Genomic DNA, 17,734 nt, shown 5'->3' with positions numbered 1-17,734 from the left:
GGAAAGGCATTTGTGCAAACAAGAGTCATATTTGAATTGTAGATCATGTCTTCACCATCTGTGAGAGCTGTTGGTGTTGCAAAATTAATGTGTTAATGAAATCACAATAATTTCTCTGAAGTAATGGATTCTGAAGCCTGGAATGACTATTTTTTGAACTTTGGTGTCTAGTGGTTTACAACTGGGAAAACCTTTCACAGCTTAATTAGTTCTGCAGCCTTACTTTTACAAAAAATTGGCTATGCCTCTACCACACCAATAGTAACGCGGCAAAGGATTAAATGGAAAGGAGACAGATTAAATAGAAATAAATAGGCAGCAATGCAAACTTTTTGCTGTAGTATTTGAAAAGTTGCTAAATATGCCCTTATTGCCAAGAATGTTTACTCAAATTGACCGGTATGCAAAATGGGGCAAACAGCTCAGAAACGTCGTGAATTCGGTCTATTTGAATGTTAACACACATTTCCTGACTATTTCTGAGTTACTCCTTAGAATAAGGGGCAGGGAATGAATGATGCCTTTGCTTTGTGATGCCACTTTGAAATACCACACCCTTTCCAACTTAGCATTTGGTACCATTAATAAGATACAAAATATTGCAGTGACTTTCAGCATCCTTTCCCTCTCGTCGTATTTACTGTGTAGTACTGCATCAGAGATGATAACGGTGTTTGCTTTACCACTGAGGAGTAATCACAGCCATGTTCATATGGACTTTTTTATGTATACATATGTGTGTTATAACAGTTTATGCCAGCTGAGGTGTCTTCACTGTGGCATGGCTATAAAATATATAACGTACAGTATAAGACAGAATTGAGTCGATAGTAGCCAGAAAAGGAAGTAGTATTCAATTCTCCAATATTTTAGGGGAAAAAAAAATGTTAGTTTTCACAAGCATAACTATTTTTTTTAATGCTATAAAAATAACACATTTAGAAAGCAACTGAAAAATGACTTTTAAAATAACGCTATGAAGAGAAGATTGCTTTTCTTACCTGATTTGATTTTATTACTGTGTTGTAGGTATGTGACTGGTGTAAGCACATAAGACACACAAAAGAGTATCTGGATTTTGGGGACGGGGAAAGAAGGCTTCAGTTCTGCAGTGCAAAATGTCTCAATCAGTACAAAATGGACATTTTCTACAAAGAGACACAGGCCAATCTTCCAGCTGGACTGTGCAGTACATTACATCCTCCAGTCGAAAATAAAGCAGAAGGCACTGGAGTACAGCTGCTGACTCCAGATTCTTGGAATATACCGCTAGCAGATGCTCGGAGAAAAGCCCCATCCCCAGCGTCTGCAGCTGGCCAAATTCAAGGCCCTGGACCATCAGCGTCTACCACTGCCTCTCCGTCTGACACTGCCAACTGCTCTGTCACTAAAATCCCCACGCCAGTTCCCAAACCTATTCCCATCAGTGAGAATCCAAATATTCCACCGGTTTCTGTCCAGCCACCTGCTAGCATTGTGCCTCCAATTGGTGTCCCACCTCGCAGTCCTCCCATGGTGATGACAAACCGTGGGCCAGTTCCGCTGCCCATATTCATGGAACAGCAAATTATGCAGCAAATCCGTCCGCCATTTATTCGTGGGCCGCCTCACCATGCCTCAAATCCTAACAGCCCTCTGTCAAATCCAATGATTCCTGGAATCGGTCCACCACCAGGTGGCCCTAGAAATATGGGTCCCACCTCCAGCCCCATGCACAGGCCAATGCTTTCCCCTCACATCCACCCCCCCACGACACCGACCATGCCCGGGAACCCTCCAGGCTTGCTGCCACCCCCTCCTCCTGGAGCCCCTTTGCCCAGCCTTCCCTTTCCCCCCGTCAGCATGATGCCAAATGGTCCTATGCCTATGCCACAGATGATGAACTTTGGGCTGCCATCCCTTGCCCCGCTGGTGCCACCTCCGACTCTACTAGTGCCATATCCTGTCATTGTCCCTTTGCCCGTCCCCATCCCCATTCCCATCCCCATCCCTCACATCAACGATTCCAAACCCCCCAGCGGTTTCTCCAGCAACGGCGAAAACTTCATTCCGAGTACCTCCAGCGAGACGCCTGGAGCAAAGCCAACCAATAGCTCTTCGTCCCCTCAAGAGTCAAAGCAAGGATCGTCCAAACCCTCTGACTCCTCTCCGAGCTGCTCAGGCCAGACCCTAAATCAAGCTCAAGTGCTTCAGGAGCACAGTAAAAATGAAGTTGTTGACTTGACTGTCAGACCTAGTAGTCCTGTGAACAGTAAGTTTGGTTTCCCCAGTGTGCTACAGGGTCCGCAGGATGGTGTGATAGACCTAACGGTAGGCCACCGGTCTAGGCTGCACAATGTTATCCACAGGGCTCTCCATGCCCAAGTGAAAGCTGAGCGTGAACCTAACAGTGTTGTAAATTTGGCTTTCGGTAGCTCAGACAAAAGGAACTGCAGCGACTGCAGGGACAATTGCAGCCCAATTGACTCAAAAACATTACCATGTGGTGATGCAGCCCACTGCTGCCCTGTCTCCTTGGCCTCCGGCACACCGGGACTGGAAGCCGGAGCAGCTGTGTGCAATGTCATTGTGAATGGCACCAAGAGCACAGAGGGTTCCAAGAACCCGGAGCCACCCCAGGATCCGAAAAAGCCCCAGCCCCCAGAGGAGCTGGCGCTGAGCGAGCTGGAGTCTGTGAAGGAGAATAACTGCGCATCAAACTGCCACCTTGAGGGAGACACGGGCAAGAAGGCCGGGGAGGAGCCTCTTGTTGGAGGAGACAAGCAGGACCCCAACCTCAACAATCCGGCAGATGAGGACCATGCGTATGCTTTGCGAATGCTGCCCAAGACAGGTTGCGTGATCCAGCCTGTGCCAAAACCAGCAGAAAAGACTGCTATCGCGCCGTGTATTATGTCAACGCCAATCCTCAGCACAGGGCCAGAGGATCTGGAGCCACCATTGAAAAGGAGGTGTCTCCGAATTCGAAATCAGAATAAGTAAAGGTTTGTGTAATCGCTGCTGCCTTCTGTGTGAGTAGAATGGCTATTTTCAGGTATGAGGTTGAATGTGGATGTGGCCTTTCTGAAACAGAAAGATGCAGATTTCAGTTTATCGTCACTTTTAGAAAAGTATTGGTGTTTATGTTTTAATATTGTTCTTTGTGCTGCACTGCATTTGTTCTTGTCAGTACTCCATCCGTCAGCAGCAGCCTCATTACACTTGTGCTCACAGAACATTTTGTGATGGTGCTGGCTGTGTGTTGCGTATGTCAAATTCAGTGGTATTCTGCCTAGGATATGGCTTAGGTGTGGGCCATTAATCTGCTTACTTATTCCAGCTGAGCTACGCAGCAACTCAAGCCTTCATGATGATGATTGAAATTGCCCTACAGCATGGCATAGAGCTGGATTACCCAGCTGCTTAGAGTTAGCTTGGATCCAGTTGACTTATCAGATGGTCATCTCCAGCCATCTTGCTTTGGTCTGCTTCCAGACCGTACCCTATCTTCTAGCCAGGATGCTCTCCAGGGCTGAGTCCTTCTTGCTGAGCCTTCCTTCCACCAGTGTCGGTGCTTAGGGACTGCCTGCTGTCAGACCTGCCCACTGTGGCTCAGTTCAGGGGCACTCAATAGGCAGCACGCAGCTGTGGGTCTTGCTGCTGGGCTTTGCTCTCTTACCTGAGGCACTTGTCCTTGGCAGTTGAAGTTTCCCTCAGCCCCGCAGTTGTCATAGGTGTGTGGTTAATGGGAGAGCTGCAAAATGAGGCAGCAGTTTGGATAAGTCCACCAACAGCTGTGGCTTGGCCAAAGACTTGGCTTGGCCAAGGTTTCTGCTACAGAGGCAGAATCCTCTCCCACTCTTCTCTCCTTATTCCCAGCTTAACGATCCCTCTGATAACAAACAGTACCTTTATAAAACTGTTAGTTTAATACATGTCCATTGCTTCAAACTTGTGAGCAAGAGACAAAGGTAATTGTATTTGTTTAGATTCACAAGCATGGAGAGCTTCTTTTAGGAAAGGGAAAATGGTGGGTGTTAGAAGAAATCTGTTCGACAGCAAAATACTGACGTTTTGCTGGATGTGGGTTGGTGAGATGCCAGATTTCATCACAAACCATGGAATATTCTGTAGCCTCCAGTAAATCCCTGTCACTGGTAGCACAAATAGTGACTATATCGCAGCAGTGCAATATGAACATTACCTTGAGCAGCTTGGCATCTACAGCCGTACATAGTGCATTCTGTGGAAGCTGAGACATTGTGGTATCTCCCTGCTCCATCAGTGCAGGATAATTGCCCCACCAAAGATACCCCAGGATAGCCAGGACTCCCTTTTATTTGCTACTGTCGAGTTCCCTATTCTGGTTGCAGTGCGGAAATGTTATTTCCTTTGATCACATGCAGTATTTATTTCTTTTCTTTGGTGGAACTGTTATTCTTTGCTCTAGGCATGTGCTGACACATTTAAAAGACACATTTGTAAGAGCAGAGGATACCTGTAACTTTCTTGGACTGATAACCAATACATATATACAATAACTCAGAAGTCAAATAAGTATTCAGAACTTTTACACTCTCCTAAGCACTGCTGGTGGGGATTTCCCTAAGTTCCCCCAGGTATGGAAGGACTGTGTGTCCATCTATTCTATTATAGGTTCATATTATTTGGTTATTTAAGCAACAAGATCTTTTTTGTAAAGCCCAGTGTCCTACCTTTGGAGTTTGAAAGTTTGTCTCTGCATAAATGTACATATGCTTTTACCTAGGGGTGGGGACTGGATCAAATGAGAAGCCCACTGTTTGACTGAATCCCTTTTATTTAATTTTTGGCTAACACAATTCCTCCCACCTTGCTTCATCTCTCTATAGCTGTGCTTTGTTTCAATCCAATGCTAAGACACTTATGCACTTGTGTGCTGATGCTGTAGTCTCACAGGCTGTTTCTCAGCATGCATTGACTTCCATGTGCACATAGCTTGCCCGGACCACCCAGGCCGTATTAACGCCACCTCTTTGAGGTCTCAGCCCTGGGAGGGCTTTAGTGTCATCCAGAGCCAGAGCCTTTAAACTCCGGGAGAGTTCTGGCTTTGCTGAGTTGTATACTTTTATCTGTTGACATGATAATGAATGACATCAAGGATGGTGTTTGACAGAGGGAGTGGGCAAATGGTATAGTCTGCATAGAAAAGAGAGATGCTTTTCCAGTCAGTAATTGTTCTCAGCTGTTTATATTCTCTAAACGTCAATAACTGGCACTGTGGTTATCCTCAGGAATAACCATTTTCCCATTCACCAAGTTTTACCCAGTCCTTTGTCTTACAGGAAAGTTCTTGATTTGCCAGGCAAACCCAATCTGACCCTGTATAGACATCAATAACAAAGAGGCAGCTGATCTCATTGTCTGAACCCTCTTTAAAATCAGACTAGAGAAACAAGCACTTCTGAAAGACAGTTGAGCTCATCCTGAATCGACAGTGAAGACAGCAGAGATGAATTGTGCCCTAGGAGCACCTATTTCTCTCTGCTGTGAAGGAAACAGAGGGTGACTGGCACAAGCCTCAGCATCCCCATACACGCTGGAATTTAAGGAAGACAAAGCCCAGCCTAGTTGTCTGTCACACCACTGGGACTTCGTGCAATAGCTTGGCATAGCACTGCAGTGGCTATTAGTCAGGCTGTGCTCGTCCCTCCTTTCTTCACAAAAAAGAAAAGTAGTAGCCTGTGTGCAGGAGACAAGTGAGACCGGGATCTCTGTGTGTTTCTAGGGAAAGAGGATACCCCAAGTGCGCTGCAGAAATAAACAGTTTGATAACCATCTCATTCCAGCGGGTACCTTAGTGAAATGCGGGTGGGTTTTGAGTCTCTCAAAGCATGCTCAAGTGATCAGTGTAGGCCCGATGACTGATTTGAGGTGAGGACCCTTCAGTTTCATGCAGAGCCCTGCTTTCCTAGTGCTGGTAACAACCAGTCCAGTGGGGCTGTAGAACCTGTTTTGCTGTGTTATGTATTTCTGGTCTTCAAGAAGCTTGTCTGCAAATGCTGAGCAGGACTCAGAGCTTCTGTGTCCATGCAGTGGGGACAAATGTTAGGCACAGTATTGCTTCGAGCTTACACCACAGCCTGGATCTCCACCACTCCCATGGCTTCTCTGTCTTGAGAAGAGTAGAGAAAAGCCTGCTCTGTCAGCAATGCAGCTGTGGGGAATATCCCACACCACAGCCTCCCAGCCTGACAGAAATTCTAATACAAAACAAAGTGAGTGGGTTTTGCATTACTAATTGTGCTGACTGGAGCCCTCAGCATTTTCCATTGCACTGGTCACGCTGACCCAAGAGAAGAAAATGTCCAGAGAGTTGTCTTTTTCTTTCCTGATCCCATCCCCCTGCTGGAAAGTCTGAACACATTGACACAGTGTGCAGCTTTTCCTGGATTTTGTTTCCCATCAAATTGTATGAAATGAAGGAAATTAGCCAAATATTTTTACGCTAGAGTTCTGGACAGACAGATTGAATTCATGTAATGGCAACATGGACTCTCTAAAAAGGAATCAATGCAAGCGTGACCTTTTCAGGCAAGTCGCCAAACTCCAGATTATTTAATGTACCAATTACTTGATTATTGGAAGTGCTAATCAGCAACATAATCCTCACTGTTAAAGTTTAGTCTCTCCATCAGGATGTGGACTGTCAAGCTGTTGTAGTTTGATGCAGTTCAAAGAACTGGTAAAAGATGTCCTACTGCCAAAATCCTACTATGATAAAGCAGTGAAGCGAGGAAGACTGTTGAGTGCAGTTTCTTTGAGTTTGAGCAATGAGAGTTTCTAAATTAGTGTTGCCTGCCTGCATTCTCTATGTGCAGGCGGGATCAGATTTAAGCCCACAGTTTTGGTGTAGGGTATAGTTTCCTAAGGAAAACTGAACTGAAAACTCTAAAGACTGCTTGACTTTAACATATACTGGTAAATTGAATAGAAAATGAAACAGCACAGACTAAACTCACAACTGACTTCTGTGTATGTGCATGCGTGTGTATATTTGTTGACTTTCCTAAGTTGGGGACAGCAGAGGGTAAAGAAAAGAAGGAGTTTTTCTGCTTGCGTAAACAGAATTTCTCCCAGAGGTAATGGAAATAGGAGTGTGGCTACCTACTGAGCCAACCCATATGTCCTGGGGTCAGCATCTGATGAGGCCCAAACTTACAGCTGTCTAGTCCATACACTGTAGTCGTAAAAGTGTACCATGAGCACAATGCTCCAGCTTAGGCTAGAAGTAATATATATCCCACTGTGAACTCCCCTGCCCATAATGGTCCAGCACAAGATTTCCTTCTCTGGTCAGGATTCCTGAGGCAAGAGCCATAGCTATTAACCTCCCTTTCTGCCATAAGAATTTTTATAGCTCCCTCATCACTGTAGCATCTATCTACTAGCATCACACCCTGCCTCTCATTGCTCTGACCAGGATGGAATTTGACCTTAAAGGTATGCTTGAAAACAGATTTTATATATTTACATACATTTTTATGTCAGTCATCTTTGTTGACATGCTATTATGGGCCAGAGCCTTAGCTAATTTTAATTGGATGTAGTTCTACTGGTGCTAAGCTAATTTAAATCAGCAAAGTAATTGGTCTCATATGCTTAACACCTACCCTTCTGGTTTCTTCAAATGGCTTCTTGTGAGCCTACAGAATATTTCCATCTATTCTAAGGGGCAGAAGAGAGAATGTTAACACCACATATTCTTACACACATTTGTGTAGAACGGATGTTTTGCCCTTGAGAGCTGCCTAGCTTGAGCAGTGTGATCTTACAGACAAAAATTGCCAGAGTATATGTATATATATATATATATATATATATATATATATATATATATATATATATATATATATATATATAGAGAGAGAGAGAGAGAGAGAGAGAGAGAGAGAGAGAGAGAGAGTTAAATAAAGAAGAAAGAGAGAGAGAAAGAGGGAAGGAAGGAAGGAGGAAAGGAAGGAAGGAGGGAGGGAGGAAAACAGGAAAACAACAGGAAAACAGGAAAAAAGAAAGGAAATGGTTCTCAAAATGTTGAAGTATAAAATGACATGTTTTCAGAGCTGCTTTTGGCTCCCACATCTTGCTGCCAGGATGTGGGATAGATAACTTCCATCTCAGTGGCAGTAAATAGTAGGTTTGTGGGACAGTGCTGTGTATCAGTGTACCTGCCTTGAAATCCTTTCAACAAGTGCTGATTTCTGATGGATTCCTCCTGATTTTGCATAAAATCTCCCAGGGCATATATTTTAAATAGAAAATCTGATTCCTGAACCCAGTTTAGAAAATAATTACACCTGGTGTTTCACAGAAGGTAGTCAGTATCTAGAGCTCTTGGCAAATAAAACACAAGGCCAGATCTTCAGCCACCCAACCTGCCCTTCCCCTGACACAACTCCATGCTGTCCCCTCGGGACCCGTTGCTGTCACACAGAGCAGAACTCAGCGCTGCCCCTCCGCTCCCTGTGAGAGCTGCAGCCGCCATGCTCCCCTCAGCTCCTCTGCTCTGCATTGAACACACCAAGGGACCTCAGCTGCTCCTCACACACCTTGCCCTCTAGATCCTTTACCATCTTCATAGCCCTCCTCTGAACATTCTCTGATGGTAGTTTTATGTCCTTATATTGTGGCTGCAGATTTGGCTGCATTTGAAACTATGAAATGCATAATAGGTGAAGGGAGAAGCTTGGGCCCTCCATCAGTGTGTTCTCATGCTGTTGAACTACCACAGCCAGTGGTGCACATAAAATTTATGGGGGAAAAAGCACAACTCATGGTTAAATACAGAGTGTACAACAACGAAGATCAGAGTTAAGCAGACAGCCATCTTTGTAAAAATATAATCAGATCCAGTAATTACTTTTATGTTCTAAGGACAAGGTCCTGGTCATCTGATAAAGAGTTAAGCACTCAATTGCCTCTGTGAGGCTTGATCCTGAGACAACCATGGCCAGCTTCCGAGCTGAGTGGTGAACTCTCAAGACTTGTGAGGAGCTTGTAAACTGTTTCTCAGTGTTAAGAGCAATACCTGAAAGTGGGTCAGGAAGAAGAAAAGGGATGGTGGCTGCAAAAGATCTGGGCAAAATCAAGCAGTGAATGACAGAACTGAAGAAAATGAGAATTCCTGTTCAAAAATCTATGGGAGAATCAAGTAAAGCAGAAGCAAAGCTGTTTGAGCAAGAAATCAGGAGGAAATCAAGGCTATGCCAAGCAAGATTTTCTGAATAATTTTTTGTTTCCACATTACCTTCTGAGTTCCTCCCCATCTAATTCTTAGGTTTCCTACAGCAAAACAGAGGAGTTCAGTACGTTGCTGGATACCTCCATCAATCAAGGCCTCACAGCCCAGTTGCACCTGAGCCATAACCTTACCTTGCTTACACTTTTTGATAAGAAGATGCATTTCACTCCTGGGACCAGGGATTGTGTTTGGAAGTGTATGTGACCATCTCGTGAGAGATATGAATCAAACTCCAGCATTTTACAAAACTCTCACATATTCTGCATTCACTTCTTCCATGACAATTACAGCTAATTAAATGTCTGGGTTTGATCCTTTGAAGTACTGTACATGCTTAGCTCTTGGAGCTTCTAATGAAAGCTGAAGGCTCTCGGCACATTACAGAATGAGGTTCTGTCTCTGACTCATTTGCATAGTTTTACTTCCCCAGACACAATTTTGGTATTTGAAAAGAATGGCATTCCTGTACAACATGTGTCTCAATTTGTAACGATATCCTCTCTGCAGCTAGCTTGCTTTTTCAAGTGTTTCTGAAACATTACTGTCCTAAATTCAAGCCAACCTACAACAACAAATTATCCAGGGGCAAAGAGGCTGAGTGTGTTTGTTGAGAGGACATCCCTAGCCTCTGCTGCACTCCCTCTTCCAGCCTTGCTTTTGGTCTTTCAGGCTGTGTAATGTAATCAGCTCCTATGGAAGCATACAATTCCAAAAAAGAAAAAAGTGTTGTAGGGAATGGGTAGTGCAGAATAAAACTACTATTGAGTTGCAGCCTCTCTGGATAGGTCTGCATCCCATCATTAGTCAACTGATATTTAAACCTATGGTTAGAGCAATTTTCAGCTATTTATTTGGAGCCCACATGGCAAAATGCAAAACTTTGTGTCATTGCGATCTGCTGCCTGCTTGCACTCCAAATATTTACAAGCTTTCATGAACCACTTGTGCTGCCACTTCTAAGTTTCTTATCCAAAGGGGAAAAATACTCTTTACCACAGGAATTCTGCAACTGAGAGATGCTTGAAGGCTAGCATAAATAAAAGTTACATGATGAGGTCACTGAAGATTTGAATTCTGACCCTAACTTTCAAAGTTCAATTAACATGCCACTTTGGTTTTACTTGAAGCAGTTCAGCAGTTATTGCTGGACCAGTTATTTTGGTGGTGAAGATATTATTTCTGTTTTCTTGGAGATGGAGGGCACATAGAAAACAGGGAAGATCACAGGAACACAGGATTGTAGGTGTTGGAAGGGACCTCTGGAGATCATCGTGTCCAACCCCCACCTAAAGCAGATTCCTTGCAATAGGTTACACAGGAAAGCATCCAGACAGATTTTGACTATTTCCAGGGAAGGAGACTCCACAGCCTCTCTGGGCAGCTTGCTCCAGTGCTGTGTCATCATCAAAGTAAGGAAGTTTCTTCTCATGTTTGTATGGAACTTGCTGTGTTCCAGATTGTGCCTGTGTTACCCCCTGTTCTGTTGCTGAGCACAGTGACAGAACAAGAACATCGCGGAAAAGAACCTGGCCCTATCTTCTTGACATCCTCCCTTCAGATGTTAATAAACACTGACAAGATCTCCCCTTCCAGTCTTCTTCAGGCTGAAGAGTCCCACGTCTCTCAGCCTTTCCTCACAGGAAGGTGCTCCAGACCCTTCATCATCTTTGTGGCCTTTGGCTGGACTCTCTTCAGAAGTTCCCTGTCTTTCTTGAACTGGAGAGCCCAGAACTGGACACTACTCCAGATGTGTCCTCACCAGGGCAGAGTACACGGTGAGGATCACCTCCCTCAACCCCCAGGATCCTATTGGCCTTCTTGGTCACAAGGGCACACTGCTGGCTCATGGTCAACCTGTTGTTGACCAGGACACCCAGGTCCTTCTCCGCAGAGCCTTTTCCAGCAGGTCCGCTTCTAACCTGCACTGACACATGCAGTTGTTCCTCTCCATGTGTAGGATCCTGTACTCGCCCTCAGTGAGCCTCATCAGTTTCCTCTGCCCATCTCTCCAGCCTGCCCAGGTCTCACTGAATGGCAGCACAGCTTCCTGGTGTGTCAGCCACCCCTCCCAGCTTTGTATCATCAGCAAACTTCTGAGCGTGCATTCTATCCCTGTATCCAGGTCACTAATGAAGATGTTGAACAAGACTTGACCCAGTACTGACCTCTGGGGAACACCACTAGCTACAGGCCTAGCACAACTAGACTCTGCACCACTGATCACAACCCTCTGAGCTCTGCCAGTCAGCCAGTTCTCAACCCACCTCACCATCCACTTATTTACCCCATGCATCCTGAGTTTACCTTATGGGGATGTTATGTGAGAGAGTGACAAAAGCCTTGCTAAAGTCCAGGTACACAACACATAATGCTCTCTCCTCATCTACCCAGTCAGTGATGACAGCGTAGAAGGCTACCTCATTGGTCAAGCATCATTTATCCTTGGGAAACCTGTGTGGATTATTCCTGATAACCTTCTCTTCCACTTGCTTGGAGATGTGGAGATGACATCCAGAATAAGCTGTTCCATCACCTCCCCAGGGATTATAGATGTTTTTATTTTTTTTATTTTATTTTTTATGTTTTGTTTTGTTTGTTTATTTACAAAAATATCTTTGAAAAGTTTCAGCTTTATCCCAGTGCAGAATGGGAGCATTAGCTGAAGATCAGACTTCTTTTTTTTTTTTGATGGAAAGTCATTAAGGGGAAGTCAACTTTTCACATGGGTATACAGTGATTGGACAAGGGGAATGGTTTTAAACTAAAGCAAGGGAAATTTAGATTAGATATCAGGGTGAAATTTTTTACTGAGAGAATGATGAGGTGCTGGAACACATTGCCCAGAGAGGTTGTGGACGCCCCATTCCTGTAGGTGTTTAAGTCCAGGTTGAATGGGGCCCTGGGCAATCTGATCTAGTACTTGATATAGCAGCTGACAACCCTGCCTGTGGCATGGGGATTGGAACTTGATGATCTTGGAGATCTTTTCCAACCCAGATTCTATGATTCTGTTCTATGATTATGTGATTCTATGATTCTGTGATATGATAACTTCTGCCAGATCTGTACTTGAAGCACCGGTGGGGTGAAGCAAACTCTGAACTGTTCTGTCAGTTTTTAGAAGTCTGCCAAATAGGCTGGTGCTGCACTCACTGTGGACAATGGACTGCCTTGCTACTGTGGAGATATACCTAATTATGCAACGTATAGCAGGATCTGGCCCCTACACCTCTCTGTGGTGTTCCAGAGATTGTACATGCAATGGCTGAGATTAGAATTCCAGAGCTGTCATGGATGGCATTTTCTGCTTTGCTTGACATGCCTACGTACTTCAAAATGCCCCCAGGTTTGAACCAGAGCAAAAGCCCAGAGAATGATGGTGCAGTACGTCCGGGCAGAAGGATGTAGCTGGCACGGGTTTCATCCTTAGTTCAAAGTGAAAATGAAGGCATGAACTGCCTGAACATTTGTTATACAAAAGGTTAAAAGATGATAAACTTATTTGAAATGGTGTAAAATTATATGAAATTTACAGAGGATGTGGGGAAATTGCTGCTGTAAAAAGTAGGAAGTGGTATAAGTGGATGGTATGGAAGGATGACAAGATCAGGGGAAGATGACAGTGTTGATAATGAAACACGGGGAACTCAACTCAGGTTAGCCTCCCAGTCAAGTCTCTCTCTCTGTCCCCCTTGGCTGGTTGATAGAGAGGTTCTTCCAGGCATGTTTTGGAGTACCTAAGGCAGCACCTGCTCTGGGTGAGGAGAACAAGGAATGGAAATCCAAAATGCTTGAGCATGAGTTCCTAGTGACAGCTGTTATGCCTAGGAAAATACAGACCTGATGATTAGGGGATGTTCCAGTGAGTGGTAGAGCCCAAGTTGTGTATCTGACCTAAAGTGAAGGAGGATCCATAGCTTGCAAGAGCAGAGCAGAAGGAAAACACCACCCTCAAAATCAAGGGATGGTGCAGAAGGAGCCAACTCGTTATCCCATTTATGCTGAAGGCCTCCCCTGACTCTTGCAATATGGCCTCCCTTCATGGGAAGATAAATCAACAAGTATTCGAAGGGGAAGGTTTTAATGAAGAAGCTTTAAGAATAGCTGAAAGAAAAAAATAGGATGAATTACAGTATTATTACAAGTAACAGATGACTCCACAGTGATTCTATGGCTGAGCTTGCTCCCACGCTGACTTTAGATGCGCTCTTGTGGTTTATTTTCAGAGCAGTTTCCCTGAGAAAAGAATTGCACTGCCTTTTCTCCAGGGCCATGCATGTCCCAGATGAGCTAGGCCTCCTCTAGCACATCAACATTCATTGTCTGGGTGAATTAAGTACTGAGCTAAATGACTAAAACTCTGCCACGCCATCCCACATCAACGGCTGCCTTGCCCTTCCCCACCCAGCATCTATTTTTTCCTGAACAATATAATGTGAATCTGGAGACAGAAACATTCAATGGAGCACAGAATGACAGGGAAGCAACCATGAAAAAAAACCCACAAAACACCTCTGTGAATGCGCACAATCCAAAACCACATCAATGGCATGGCCATCTGAGGAGTTAGGGCACAATAGGAGCTGCTCTTCGTGGCTGCTGTCCCTGCCAGGGCATGAGCACAGCTCTCGTCTACCCTGATGGCATTTCAAACCCACACAGGTGAACCTTCAAAGTTGCCCATCTGAACTGGATCATCATTCAGTGGAGCTACTCTCCTTCCCCCTAACTGCAGCCTTCAGTGGGCAGCCTTCCTGCTTGCTCTTTTTCTGTCATCTTCTCCACTCTGTGTCCTAGGACTGGGACCATAGCCCACCTCTGGCTTCTGGGTGGTCTTCCAGCCCTGAGCCAACACAGTTTGGCACTGAAAAGCAGGTGTATCCCAGTGTGTCCACCTCAGGCTCATATAAGCTCAACTCTGTTGGTGTATAATTTCAGAACTTTGTCCTTCATAGCCAATGCAATTTTTCTATCTGATCAGCAATGTTTACCGAGTGTTGGGTGCGAGTTCAGCTGGAGTGACGAGCTTATGTTGTTCTTAAAAAGTCATTTGTTCTGGGGGGGGAAATACAAACAGCTGACTTCATTGTGCTGGCCGTGCACATTGGTGTTGGCACAAGGCGTAGAACATCTGACCATGAAGCGATGATGATCAGTACTTATTCTGTTCTTTATAAAACTTTGCATGCTATGTCTGATATGGATTTTTATTCTGTTACTTGATTGCTACGAAGATGCATTCATCAAACACAATGACTGTCATGGGAACCAATCTCCGGGGAAGATACTTCTCCAGCCTGAGCTCTGTTACATGGAGCCTATCTGCAGTGGGGGAAAACGAACAGGCTGCACAAAGCCAGCTGACTGCTCCACACAGAATGCACTGAGAGCCAGGGAGCATCCTTCCCAAATCGCTTATCAATCTGCTTAGCCCTCTGAGGCTGACTGGTGAGGGATGGACAGTCATTTTCATTGATGCATGTTAAGAAACAGACAAAATACCTGAAGTGCAGAGGGAGGTTTCATAGAGAGGATGCAGAATTTGTTTTCTATGCTTCCCTTCTTAGTTAATCTCAGAGTCAGATTTCAAGCCAAAAAGTGACAGAAAGCAGCCCTGTACTTTATGAAGAGTACTCAGGAAGTGGCCGCATCCCAATTCTTGGTCTAGTTCTTGCCCTCAGCACTCTCTGCACACAAGGCTCTGGGCACATTGCCCTGAAGCCCAAATGTCACTCCTTACCCTAGATATAGTGGTCTGGGTGCTCAGGGAGTTTACACTCTCCTTGTCTGCTTTGCAGGAATGCTCGCCGACAGGGTACCTTGCATGGAGGAAGGGAGCAGAGCAAACCACATCGCTCCACCGAACGACACCAGCTGGTCCGCTCACCACCCCTCTGGCTAAAAGTCAAGCAAATAAAGCAGCTTCCCATCATGAAGCCCCTCTGAGGAAGCCTCAGTCCCACGGGTGCCTTTGACCCAGAAGACAGCAAGCACATCATGGACCCACACAGTGTGCTCAGCATTCCCATGACCACCCCTATTCTCCTCCAAGGAACACTTTTCTCCTCCTGGTTTCTTGCTGTGGGGATTTTTCACCCTGGTTTCAAAAACCACATGGACCAACGTAGGTACTTTTTTCCCTCCCTGACTTCAAAGTTCAGATATTTGAGACTGGACAGTGATATGGATTTTTTTTTTCCTTTTTTTTTTTTTTTCTTCAAAAAACTGCTGTGGTTTTGCTGCTACACTAAGAATCGTGATTTGCATTGTATGGTTTTGGACCTATTCAAGTTTTGATGGGGGAAAGGGGTAATACTGGAGTAGCAACGCTTCAGAGTCATCTCTGTCCTACCCACGATGCACTTTTAAATGAAGAGGTAGAATATTTTATTGGCTAATATACTTTCCTTGTTATTTTTACAAAGGCCACCTTTATCCTTTCTAATGCCATATTTTCAGTGTTACACTTTTATGGCTTTTAATTTTTGATTTGACAGATGTAAGAAGCAGCATGAATAGTTTATACTGTGGTTTTTCAGAGACTGAATGCCAAGAGAACTCAGTAAATGTTTATTCTTCTCAGCTTTCTCTTTAAATTCCCCTAAATAGCGCCCCATTTGGGAACAGAGCAAGAGTGTTGAACTAAAGACCAAAATTCCCTCAAGGTGTAAAATAATCTGAGGGGAATATTTGCTGGGCGTCACGAAAGACTCGGATGAAATTTCAACCCTGATGGTTTTCAGTGATCCAGGAAGGCAGTGAGACAATCTCTCCATATGCATAGCCCTTTCATGATAATTAGAATGGTATGGACAAACCAATGAAAACAAGGGTAAAGTGAGAAAGATCCCTCATGATTCTGTTTCACTGTTTGCTTTCTCCTGTCATGGTTAAGAGAAATGTGCAATTCGATCCTCAATCAGTGGGTGGAGGATAACAGGGTAGAATTTACTTGTGTGCACTTGTACAGTCGTAGCCAAGAGTCCAAAAGTACACTAGAGCATGTTATACTGGCACTGAATTGGTAAGAGAGTCGTGGAGTATCCCATTCTGACAAATACAAAAAAAAAAAAAAAAAGAAAAAGAAAAAGAAAAAGAAAAAAAACACAAAAAGAACAAAAAACACACAAAAAAATCAAAAACTAAAAAAATTAAAAAAAAAAAAGATCAGATCACCTTGTGATACAGTGTAACTGTTTACTAACTCGAATAAAGCAATTGTTCACTCTCCAGTGTTCAGAGCACACCTTTTCTATAAGGCTGCTGCGGGGCAGTGGGTGCAGTTGGCAGAAGTGGGGCTGATGGTGTTGGTGGTGCTGGGAACGGGGTTTCTGAGTCAGCTGAGCCACAGCCTTGTAGCGACGGTGCACTGTGAGCACTATGTATATACTGTATTTCTATATTTTCCTTTGTACAGATTCACTTAAGTCAAGCTACTGTTTTACAGGTGCTCCTTATTTATTAGAGCTGTGAAAGCTTGGAAAACACACCGGGCGAGCAAGCTCGCTTTTTAAAAAAAAAAAAAAACACACACAAAAAAAAAAACAAAAAAAAAGAAAAAAAGAAAAGAGAAAAGGGCAGGGGGGGATCCAACAGCTCCTGAGCCAAGGGAGAGAGCTCCAAGAGACACCGATGAAACATCTTCAAGACAGCAAGAACCTAAAGCACCCTCCGTGTGCTCTGCTTTCCTTTTGGGCTTGCAACACTTTTCTCTCTCCCTGACTGGTGTCAGATTTATTAAAAGAAAATAAATCTCCAAGAAAAAAAAAATGCACTTAAACGTGCTGTTGTTTTATTATTATTATTATTTTCTTTTTGTGCATGCAGTTATTCACTCCTTTACCTGCCTGGTCACTCTGAAGCTTGAGAAACGTGCCTGTGAAGAAAGGCTGAGGGAGCTGGGCTTGTTCAGCCTGCAGCAGACAGTGGGGAGACCTCATGCTGGCCCCTCCAGTACCTAAAAGGAACTTACAAACAGGAGGGAGATAGGCTTTTGACACGGTCTGTTAGTAACAGTAAAATGGGAATGGCTTTAAACTGTAAGAGGGGAAATTTAGGTTACATTTCAGGAGGAAATTCTTTACTCAGGGCAGTGAGGTGCTGGCACAGCTGCCCAGAGAAGCTGTGGGTGCCCCATCCCTGGAGGCACTCAAGGCCAGGTTGGAAGGGGCCTGGGCAGCTGAGCTGGGGGGGTGCCTGCAGCATGGGGTTGGGCCTGAGTGGGCTTTAAGGTCCCTTCCAACCCAAGCCATTCTGTGATTATAAGTGATCGTGGAGGCCATGTCTATGTCATGTCCCTTCCATTTTTGAGCCTCCATCATATCTCAGCCTCTGCAGTATCCAAGGTATGGGGGAAAAACACAACACCTCAGTCTGCATAAGATTCAGGCCCTGACTCTATGAAAGAGCACTGTACAGATGCTCTGGCTGCAGCTTTGTTCCCTTGCAGGGGATCTGTGTGAGCACAGCGTGCTC

The 17,734-nt window shown here is 44.6% G+C and overlaps 1 protein-coding gene across 3 annotated transcripts in view; it reads left to right on the top strand.

The window, feature by feature from the left end:
• SOBP (sine oculis binding protein homolog) overlaps positions 1 to 17,189 on the top strand; it is a 112,041-nt gene extending 94,852 nt beyond the window's left edge. For all 3 annotated transcript variants that reach the window (XM_065735435.1, XM_065735425.1, XM_065735444.1), the window contains 2 exons: positions 1,030 to 2,984; positions 15,058 to 17,189. In XM_065735435.1, the coding sequence (XP_065591507.1) occupies positions 1,030 to 2,982 (1,953 nt within the window). In that variant the 3' untranslated portion in view covers positions 2,983 to 2,984; positions 15,058 to 17,189. The remainder of the gene's footprint in view (positions 1 to 1,029; positions 2,985 to 15,057) is intronic.
• Positions 17,190 to 17,734: the final 545 nt, after the last annotated feature.

The sequence above is a fragment of the Cyrtonyx montezumae genome, unplaced genomic scaffold (assembly GCF_038088225.1).
Source record: "Cyrtonyx montezumae isolate F1298 unplaced genomic scaffold, pur_monq_1.0 scaffold_0, whole genome shotgun sequence".
In the NCBI taxonomy this organism is placed as follows: domain Eukaryota; kingdom Metazoa; phylum Chordata; class Aves; order Galliformes; family Odontophoridae; genus Cyrtonyx; species Cyrtonyx montezumae.
This window is presented reverse-complemented; position numbering and strand designations above follow the sequence as displayed.